Source organism: Loxodonta africana, chromosome 9 (assembly GCF_030014295.1).
Source record: "Loxodonta africana isolate mLoxAfr1 chromosome 9, mLoxAfr1.hap2, whole genome shotgun sequence".
In the NCBI taxonomy this organism is placed as follows: Eukaryota; Metazoa; Chordata; class Mammalia; order Proboscidea; family Elephantidae; genus Loxodonta; species Loxodonta africana.
Genome location: NC_087350.1, coordinates 49205759 through 49215592, shown reverse-complemented (window position 1 = coordinate 49215592; position 9834 = coordinate 49205759). Strand labels below are relative to the sequence as shown.

Here is a 9834-nt window from a genome sequence, read left to right as displayed (position 1 = left end):
GCTTAGAATGGTAAAACCAGAGAGTCTGGGTGCTAACTGCGGGATGGGGTGGAATAGAGAAGAAGTAGCCATGATCCCTAAGCTTGAGTACCAGTGGGGGTTGGAGGGAAGAGGGACATATAAACAGACAATCATAACACAGCATGGTTGAATTGCCTAGGATCACCAATTTTCCTGGAACAAGTTCTTTCTGCAGGACGGTTGTGCTCTTTATAACGTTTGACCCTCTAGACAGCCTTGGTTGGGCCAAGGGTGATCACCTGATCATATATAGAACAATCAGAATTCTTTTCCAGGATTTTTAAAGTGAACTTTAGACAGACAGTTCTTATTTGGTGGTAGAAGCAATAGAATTTAAACTGTCAGTCGTGTGTTTCTGCCACATGAAGGAAGAAGGTCTGTGACAAAAGAGAATAAAGCTGACATACACAGGAAAAAAAGAAAAATAGTACAAGATAAAGGAAGTTCTGGTGGCGTTTGGGTCTCTGATTTCAGTTCTTTTGAGTACTTTCACCACCCTACCTTTTCTGAGGTTTGTACCTCTCAACCCCAGATGTACCTGACACAGTGCCTACCTAGCACATGGAGTGGATAAAGAGATGTGAGCCTGCCCTGGATCCCCAGTGAACTGGGCCCAGAGTAGAGCTGACCATTACTGGGCCTATCAGATTCTTTCCCCATAATTGGGACTTAAAGATGCTTGTCAGTATCTGTGTGTTACTGGAACCGATGTGATGTAGACCGGGCACTGAGGGTACCATCACAGCTGCCATTTTAGATTGCGAACAGGGAGAAGAAGAGAAAAGTGGCCTGTTAGAAAGGGAGAAGAACAAAAGCAGATGCTTAGGGAGATGGAGCAACAGGAGGGCACATGGTCCTGGGAAGGCCTGGAAGTTTTCTTGCTTTACTACTGCTTTCCATGAGAATCCCAGTTTGTCCCACAGAATTCTCTTTTTTGACCTAAGCTAGTTTTTTTTTTTTTTAGTATGAGTGGATTTCTGTTACTGACAACCAGATGATTGTTGACCAATGATATCTGAAGCCCTCTTCAGGCTCTGAGTATCCTGAGGGCAAAACTAATGGTGTTCATCTCTTTAAATTCAGAAGCCTGTCTGGGACTCAGCTAGGGAAAGAAGAATCTGTCCTCCATAGGATAGCAGGGTTCCATCTAACAGAACTGTCTCTGGGACTCTGGAAATAGTGTTCAAGAGTTCTGTATAGTGAAGTTCCAAGCATTTGCTTTGGAGTTTGATGCCTCCATCCCCCACCTTACCACTGTGTGACTTGAGAAAGCCATTTTCTTTCTCTAAGTTCTAGTTTCTGTCGTTGTAATATGGGACCAAAGTCTCTGATTCATAGGCTCGATGTTGGTCTTCAGTGAAATAATTCATGCAGAAGGGCCTAGCCCAATGCCTGGCACGGAGGAATACTCTGTGAATGGAAATTATTGTGATTCCTAACAACCTCCACTAAAGACTGAAATCATTCATTCAAGGAAGATTTGTGGAGTACCCACTATGTGTTACAGTGGTGAATAACAGAGTCAAGACTCCGAACTTGCTGCCTTCAGGAAGCTTATAATCTAAAGAAAAGGAAATAGCTATATTGAATAGTTTCTTCTTGCCAAGTTCTCTGGGTTACAGCTCCTCTTGGTTAGAGAGGGTATTGAAAGGTCCATAATTTGAGTCTGTAGTAATGTGGTGCCCACAGTGTTAAAAAAAAAAAAAAAAAAAACAGGTCAGCCTGGTGGTTATGGCTTCTTAGTTTTAACAGCACTCTTTGGGGTTATTTCATGTTTATTTTCCATATTCGTCCAGTCAAACTCTTGTGAAAGAGAACCAGGCACATTTACGCACCGGTCCCACAGCATGTTAATCCCACCTGCCTGCCTTCCACTCCTACGAGCATCTGTGGTCAATCTGAGAGCACAGCTCAGATTGAAAACTGTGCAGATTGGGGAAATTTGTTTAGCCAGTGAGACTGATAACTGATGAGATTTTACCCTTGCTCTCTCAAGGAAGAATCAATCTGTTCTAGTCCCCACAGATCAATACCAGAAAGCAGCCCTAGGAGTAATGATGTATTTATGAATTGGGAGAGTCTTTAAAGAGGGCCAGGAGCACTGGTGGTGCAGTGGTTAAGTGCTCAGTTGCTAACTGAAAGGTCGGCAGTTGGAACCCCCCTACAGTTCCACAAGAGAAAAACGTGGCAGTCTGCTTCTGTAAAGATTACAACCTTGGAAAACTATGGGGCAGTTCTACTCTGTCCTATAGGTTCGCTATGAGTCAGAATCAACTCCTCGGCAACGAGTTTAGTTTGGTTTGGTTTCAAGGAGGGCCAAAGAGGAAAAAAGTAAGCAGTGGCCATCTAAGGTTTAGGAAGCTGCCAGAATTGGCCCTTGACCTGGGTGGGCGAGGCCTGGTAAGCAGTGAGGATCATCTCTCCAAACCCATCTCCACCACTTTACCCACCTCTTTCGGAAAAAATATTGTTTGTGTCTTTGAATACCCTCTATGATATCATCATGTCTGAAATACCTTTAATTTTTTGCCCTCGTTATAAAGGCCATACATGTTCATTATTTTAAAAATTGAAAATCTTAATTGCCTTCTTCCCTGATAATGTAACAGTGATTTTGATTGGCCTGGCAAATGATCAGCCCCAGGAGATGATCATGGTGGGCAAGCCAATTTCCCAGCCTCCGTTGCAGTTAGGAGTGGCCATGTGATCCATTTCTGGCCAATGTGATCTTAGCGGATCTGCTGAGACGTTTCTGGGAAAGTGTTTGCTTTCCCTACGTCGTGCCCTGAAAGAGGAGGCCACATGTGAAGCTGGAGGAACCGTCCTGTGTTCATGAGGCAACAAGCACAAGGATAAAAGACATCAAGCTGAGAATGTCAGAGAAGGATGGAAGGACTTTTGTTCCTGATGGCTCATTCGCACATAACAAAAAGATTGAAGGTAGGTGGTTACCAAAAACCAAATCCATTGCCATCTAGTCATTTCCAACTCGTAGCGACCTTATAGGATGGAGTAGAACTGCCCTATGCAGTTTCTAAGGAGCAGCTGGTGACATTTTGGTAAGCAGCTGAGCTCTTACCCACTGCACCACCAGAGCTCTGGTAGGTGGTTGCTGGCCAGTAAAATCAATGTCTATTGTTTAAGCTACTGTCGAATGGGCTTTCTGTTATTTGCACCTGAAGTGATATAAAAAATATATATAGATATGGTAAAATAGTAAGTATAAGTTTCTGTGTAAACCCTCCTCCCCCAATATAACCTCTGTTAAACTATTAAAGTTTGGTATATGTTTTTCCAGGTATTTTATGCATATATTAATACATATAAAAAATCACAAATACATATAAAATTGATGGGTTCAATATAATAGATGCATTGTTTTCTGCAACCTGCTTTTTTACTTAACTATTTTTTATATACCATAGCACACTTCTATGTCAGTATAGCTTTTTTTTTTAACGTCTCAATCTTCTATTGATAGATATTTAAGATACGTCCAATATTTTATTACAAGCAGTGCTGAAAAAACTATCCTTTAACAAGCTTCTGTATGCACTTGTCTGATCATTTACTTTGGATAAATTATTAGACACGGACAAAGGATATGCACATATTAAATGTTGACACATCTATCTTTTAAACAAATATTTAAAACTGGTAAACCAAACCAGTTGTCATTGAGTAGATTCCAACTCACGGTGACCCCCACGTGTTTCAAGAGTAGAACTGTGCTCCACAGAGTTTTCAATGGCTGTGATCTTTCAGAAGTAGATAGCCAGGCCTTTCTTCTGAGTTGCCTCTGGGTGGATTTGAACCACCAACTTTTCGGTTAGTAGTTGAGTGCTTAACTGTTAGTGCCACCCAGGGACTCCAAACAAATATTTACTGGGAGGCTAATATGTATGGTACATACATGCTTGGTGGAGCTTCTAGCCTGATGGGGAGACTAACAGTTTAACAGTCAGTTCAAATAATTCAAAAAACAAATAGTGGATAGCTACAAATTGTAATGAGTTATATGAGGGAAATGTACTGCTGTGGTATGAAAATAACAATGGGAAAGTCATTGGGGGCTTTAAGCAAGGGAGTGACCTGGTGCATTTTATTATCAGTATTTTTTAATGATCACTGTCATTGCCATTTTCCATTGTTTGGATGAAGGCAAAACTAGGAGACCAGAAAGGCAGTTATTGGGGTGGTTTAGGCAAGCAAATATATTGGTTTGGAACAGGGAATTAGGAATATACAGATAGATTAATCGATAAAAAAAGAGTCTATAGACAGGGAACTTACTATGTGATAAACGGGTATGTTTCTACATTAGAAGCTCACAGTTTTATTTATTATAATTTTGCATTATATTTTATTATCTGTTAGAGCAATACTCTCTATTTTTCTTTTTCAAAAAAATTTCATAGGTATTTTCCCATAGTTATTTAACAAGATAAGTTTTAAAATAATTGTTCCATGTTCTCTCCCACCCCCATCTCCCAAATCATACTGGTTCTTTTATTTGAATTCCATTAAACTTATAAATTGAGTTGGGCATAAGAAATCTTTGTAATATTGAGACTTCCTATCCTGGGATTTTTATGTTTTTCCATTTATTAAGGTCTTCTTTTATGTCCTTCAGTAAGGTTTTATAGTTTTCTTTCTTTGGGCCTTACCATTTCTTAAGTTTATACCTAGGTATTATATTTTATTGCTAATGTGAATATGATCTTTTTTTTTCATCATACTTTCAAAATGGAAATCACTGGTATTTCGTGTTGTATTTGGGAAACGCTGGTAGTGTAGTGGTTAAGTGCTACGACTGCTAACCAAAAAGTTGGAAGTTCGAATTCACCAGGTGCTCCTTGGAAACTCTATGAGGCAGTTCTGTTCCATCGTATAGGGTCACTATGAGTTCTAATCAACTTGATGCCAACAGTTTTTAAACAACCATATGAAAACCCTGGTGGCTATGGTGGTTGAGCGCTACGGTTGCCACCCAGAAGGTCGGCAGTTCAAATCTACCAGGCACTTCTTGGAAACCGTATGGGACAGTTCTACTCTGTCCTATAGGATCGCTATGAGTCGGAATTGACTCGACGGCAATGGGTTATACAATCCTATACCTCCCTTCCTCTCCTGAGTTTGAAACAAGACTAAGATGTAGATGCAGGACAGAGGAGTAAGGAGATAGAAATACTACCTTTATTCCTTATAAAACTGATGGGAAAATATGGCTTTTGATGTTTAGCCAAGCCAGCTTGCTATAGCCAGCTAGCTGTCCTGTAGATAGAGTGGTTTATTCCCCTTTAACCTATCAGTGGCAATGAATTGACAGATTCCATAATGTTGAACTGCCCTTCCGCTTCTGGAATAAATCTTGCTTGGCCATGGTGGGTTTTGTTTTGTTTTACAACAAGCTCGATTCAAATTGGTAAAATTTCACTTAGTAGTTTTACAACTACAGTGTACATAAGTGAGTTGGTCTATAGCAGTGATTGACATATTGCATATTAATCAGTGAGCATTGAAAGGGTGGTCATGGCTGATGAGTTTGAGAAATGCCAGGTAAAATAAACCAAGCAGGTTTCTTTACTTCTGGACTTCACAGAGACCTAATATACTAACACTTATAATGATTCTCCAAAAGGTAGACTCTATATGGCATGTAACATTTTTCAATTTATTTAATGGCAGAACCTCCTTTTCGAAACACACATATTAAAATCGCTGTGGACAACAGTTCTACACTGATGTATGTTTTTCCTTTTTGGTATTATCTCTCTGGTTTTGTTATCAGGGTTATGTTAAACTTGGGAAATGAAATGGGAAACTTTCTCTTGTTTTGCTCTGTTCCTGTTTAAATAACATCAGGGTTGCCTGTCCCCTGATGATTTAATAGAAAGAACTTGCCTGAAAAACCATCAGAACTAGCGGCATTTCTGAGCAAAAAGACACCTGGAATGCACACACTTGTGTGGCTTTCCCACAGGATGTGATCCCTGATAGCCAGTTCCACTTGGCACCCCCTTCTTTGGGATCAAACAGCTTTTTTGGAAAAAGCCTGGAATGTGTGAAAGTGAAACTCAACGCATTTGCACATTGATGCTGATCAGTCTTGCATGGTCCTTGTCATGGATTGAATTATGCCCCCCAAATGTGCATTTTAACTTAGTTAGGCTATGATTCCCAGTATTCTGTGGTTGTCCTCCATTTTGTGATTGCAATTTTATGTTAAAGAGGGTTAGGTGGGATTGTAACACCCTTACCAGGTCACATCCCTGGTCCAATGTAAAGGGGGTTTCCCTGGGGTATGGCCTGCACCACCTTTTATCTCTCAAGAGATAAAAAGGAAAAGGAAGCAAGCAGAGAGTGGGGGACCTCATACCACCAGGAAAGAAGCACCCAGAACAGAGGGCGTCCTTTGGACCCAGGGTTCCTGCACAAAGAAGCTCCTAGTCCAAGGGAAGATTGACGAGAAGGACCTTCCTCCAAAGCCGACAGATAGAGAAAGCTTTCCCCTAGAGCTGACGCCCAAAATTTGGACTTCTAGCCTGCTAGACTGTGAGGAGATAAATTTCTCTTTGTTAAAGCCATCCACTTGTGGTATATCTGTTACAGTAGCACTAGATGACTGAGACAATCTGCACATTGATGCCGACCAGTCTTGCATGGTCCTTCTGGCCAGGGTCCTTTCAACAGGCACATTTACTTGGCTTTGCGGATGTCTTGCTGGCCAGTATAGGGCATATATTTGATTAAGGCTGCAGAGCGTTTTCTACTGGCCACTCTAGCTGAGAGTCAAAGAGGTCAAGTTGTCGACTACCCCCTCACCAAGCTCCAGTTTCTCCCCTTGCTCATCTCTCTCTCCCCAGGCATTCCAGGGTGGATTTCCTAGATACTTCTCTGAGGCCTGGTTGCACAGTGGTTAAAAGCTCGGCTGCTAACCAAAATGTCGGCAGTTCAAATCCATCAGCTGCTCCTTGGAAACCCTGTGGGGCAGTTCTACCCTGTCCTTTAGGGTCGCTATGAGTTGGAATCCACTTGACCAAAAAGGGAGGGCAGGAATGGGGTGATGGGGGATAGGGATGCAGGTGGGGAGTGGGGTGGGGTAGGGGGAGTTTTCCCCTGAGGCCAGCCACATAACCGCAGCTCCAGGCCTCTGCAAAAGGGGAGCAGCTCAGCAAAAGGAGAGGCAGAGAAATTGCTTTAAGATTGGGGTCAGTTTGAGAGGCTGGTGAGCCCTGGGATTAACAGACGGGGCTAGGTCCTGGCTTAACTGTGTTAGGTCGGCAGGGTCTGTGAGGGTCTCTGGAGCTGGAGTGGGCTGAGATGAAGGATTGACCTAGGGTTCAATAAAGCCTAGGAGGGCTGGATGGGCTGGCGGGGGGGATCCCTGGAAGTAGCCAACTTGTGGTGTGTGTTTGTGCGTAATGACTGCCCAAGGCTTCAAGAGAAGAGGCCTTGGGGCTTCCAGGGATATGAGGCCGAGCTGAGGGTCTGGTCTAGGGTACAGTGAGGCCTTGGAGAGCTGAGTGGGCTGGGGGTTTCTGGAGGAGACCAACTTGAGGGAGGGGGATAATGGATGCCCAGGGCTCCAAGAGGCCTGGAGCATCGGGGCTCAGAGGCTGGGCTGGGGCACACGTGCAGGCTTGTTGAGGTCCGGCCGGCGGCGCCGAGGCTCTGGAGACTCCCTTGGTGAGCCGGGGCCCTGCTAGGGGCTAACGGGTTGGGCTGTGAGTGAGGCCGGAGAGGGGGAGGCGGGGTGCCGGCCCCGGCGGCGGCGCGGGCTCCGGACTCGGGGGCTTCCCGCTCCCTCCTCCCGCTTCGCCCAGGCGCCGCGCGCCTCCCCTGGAGCCAGAGCCTGGAGGCCGGGAGCCCGGTCCGCCGTCGCCACCGCGGCCCGTGGAGGGAGCTGCTGCCGCTATTAGCGCCGCCGCCGCCAGGCCGCGCCCAGCCCCTCCCGTTGCCGCCGCCGCTGCCGCCGCCGCCGCCGCCGCTCCCCGGTGAGGCTCGCGCTCGAGCTGCGGCGCCGGCTCCCGCCGCCTGGGCCCCGGGCCCGGCCCCTCCCACGCCGCCCGGGCGATGAGAAGCTGCTTCTGCGTGAGACGGAGCCGAGACCCGCCGCAGCCGCAGCCGCCGCCGCCCCAGCGGGGAACAGTTAAGTGAGGCCCGGGAGCGCCGGGCGCCGCGGAGGCTCGGCCGAGCCGGCCCTGCTGTCCCGGCGAGCGGGCGGGCGCGGGCCCCGGGCCGAGGGGCGGGCGGACGGGAGGAGCCGGGCCGCGCCGAGGCCTGCGGGCTCCGTGCCCGGTCCGCCGCGGGGACAGGCCCGGGCGGCCTCTGCCAGGCCCTGGGCGCGCCGCGGGTTCCCGGCCCCGGGCTTGGCCTTGCAGCAGGCAGGCGAGAGGGAGCTCGGGGACCGCGTGCAAGCACCACCCCCAGTGCCTGGGCGGGTGAGGGGCCTCTGAAAGCCACCCCCGCCTGTGTGAGTGGTGAGGGGGCCCACCTGTGCCTAGGCCACCGTGGCCACCTGGCCGCAGACTGAGGGGCAGTTGTTTGACCGACCTTGCCTGGGGTCTAGCTCTCTGTGATCACGTGGGCGTATAGGAGCGTGCACCTGACCCTAGGGCATCATCTGGGGTGCTGCCGCTTCTGTGACCTGGGCACAGCAGAGAAGACACCCAAACTCTAGGGCACCTGTGAGATGCCTGGCCTGGGCACCCGAGTCCCAAAGTATCCACCCAGGAAGGATGGTGAGCTGTTGATGAACACCCCATAGTGACTCCAGTACAAATGAGGCACAAGGGACAGGAACAGGAGCTATGGCATAGAGCAAGGGGACAGAATGGCAGGGTCCCCACAGCAAACCCTCAGAAATAGGCACAGGTGAAAAAGGTAGAGCCAAGAGCATCTTTGTTACCAACACACAGTTGTTCCCAAATTACCAGTCTTACTATTTAAGATGTGACTCTTCTGTTCCCTTCCCCCAACAGCCTTTGCAGCAGAGGAAGACCACAGGAGGGCAAATGGCTGTTGCCCCTTCTCTACTCCCCGCCCCCACTCCAGGACCAGAGCCCACTCAGATTCCTGCCACAGAAGCAGACAGCAGGCCAGCTTGTCTTTAGGGGCCTTTGTCTCTGGTGGTTCCTTCTCAATGTAATCTCATTGTACATTTCATGACAGCTGGCTGGATCTCATCTCATATTAACTGGGCTGGGAAATCTTATCAGCTGCACCAGAGAAGCCTTAGAAAAGTTAGTAGATAATCTCTGTGGAAGACTAGAGTAACTGAAAAATGCAATATGTTTGGAAGCTTTAGTTACAAGAGATGGGTGACACCCCTCTTGTTCATTGGAAATCATGTGGGGTATTTTGAAATCTTGTGCCACGGTCAGAATATTTAAATGGGGCCTTTGCTGAGGCCTGGGCACCAAGATCCATATGAAGTGGTTGGCATGGCAATTACTGATTCATGTGGACCTAGAAGCACCTTCTCTTCATTCTTTCATTCCTTCTTTCTAGCTTACTTATTCAAAGCCTTTAGGCCACATTCCTGATTTACCATCAAGGTATTTTCCCTGTCCTGCCTCCATCCAGCTGATGGACTTTCCCCACTTCTAGTTGGAATATTGCACCAAAGTTTAGTGCAAGGGTTTTAGAATTAGACCTCAGCTTAAGGCCAGGCTTTTTTATTACTGTGTGCTCTTGGAAAATTAATTAACTTTTCTGAACCTCAGTTTCCTCATCTGTAAAGTGAGGCTAATAATAGTATCTATCTCATAGAATTGTAGGGAGAAGTAAACGAAATATTGCAAGAAAAGT

The 9834-nt window shown here is 46.6% G+C and overlaps 1 protein-coding gene across 5 annotated transcripts in view; it reads left to right on the top strand.

The window, feature by feature from the left end:
- The first annotated feature begins 8082 nt into the window (after positions 1–8082).
- MVB12B (multivesicular body subunit 12B) overlaps positions 8083–9834 on the top strand; it is a 181814-nt gene continuing 180062 nt past the window's right edge. For 2 of the 5 annotated variants that reach the window (XM_023544912.2, XM_023544911.2), the window contains exon 1: positions 8083–8172. In XM_023544912.2, coding sequence (XP_023400680.1) covers positions 8098–8172 — 75 coding nt within the window. In that variant the 5' untranslated portion in view covers positions 8083–8097. Of the gene's footprint in view, positions 8173–8498; positions 9267–9834 lie in introns of those variants that run through there. The other 3 variants (XM_064291425.1, XM_064291426.1, XM_064291428.1) reach the window with 3 other exon arrangements.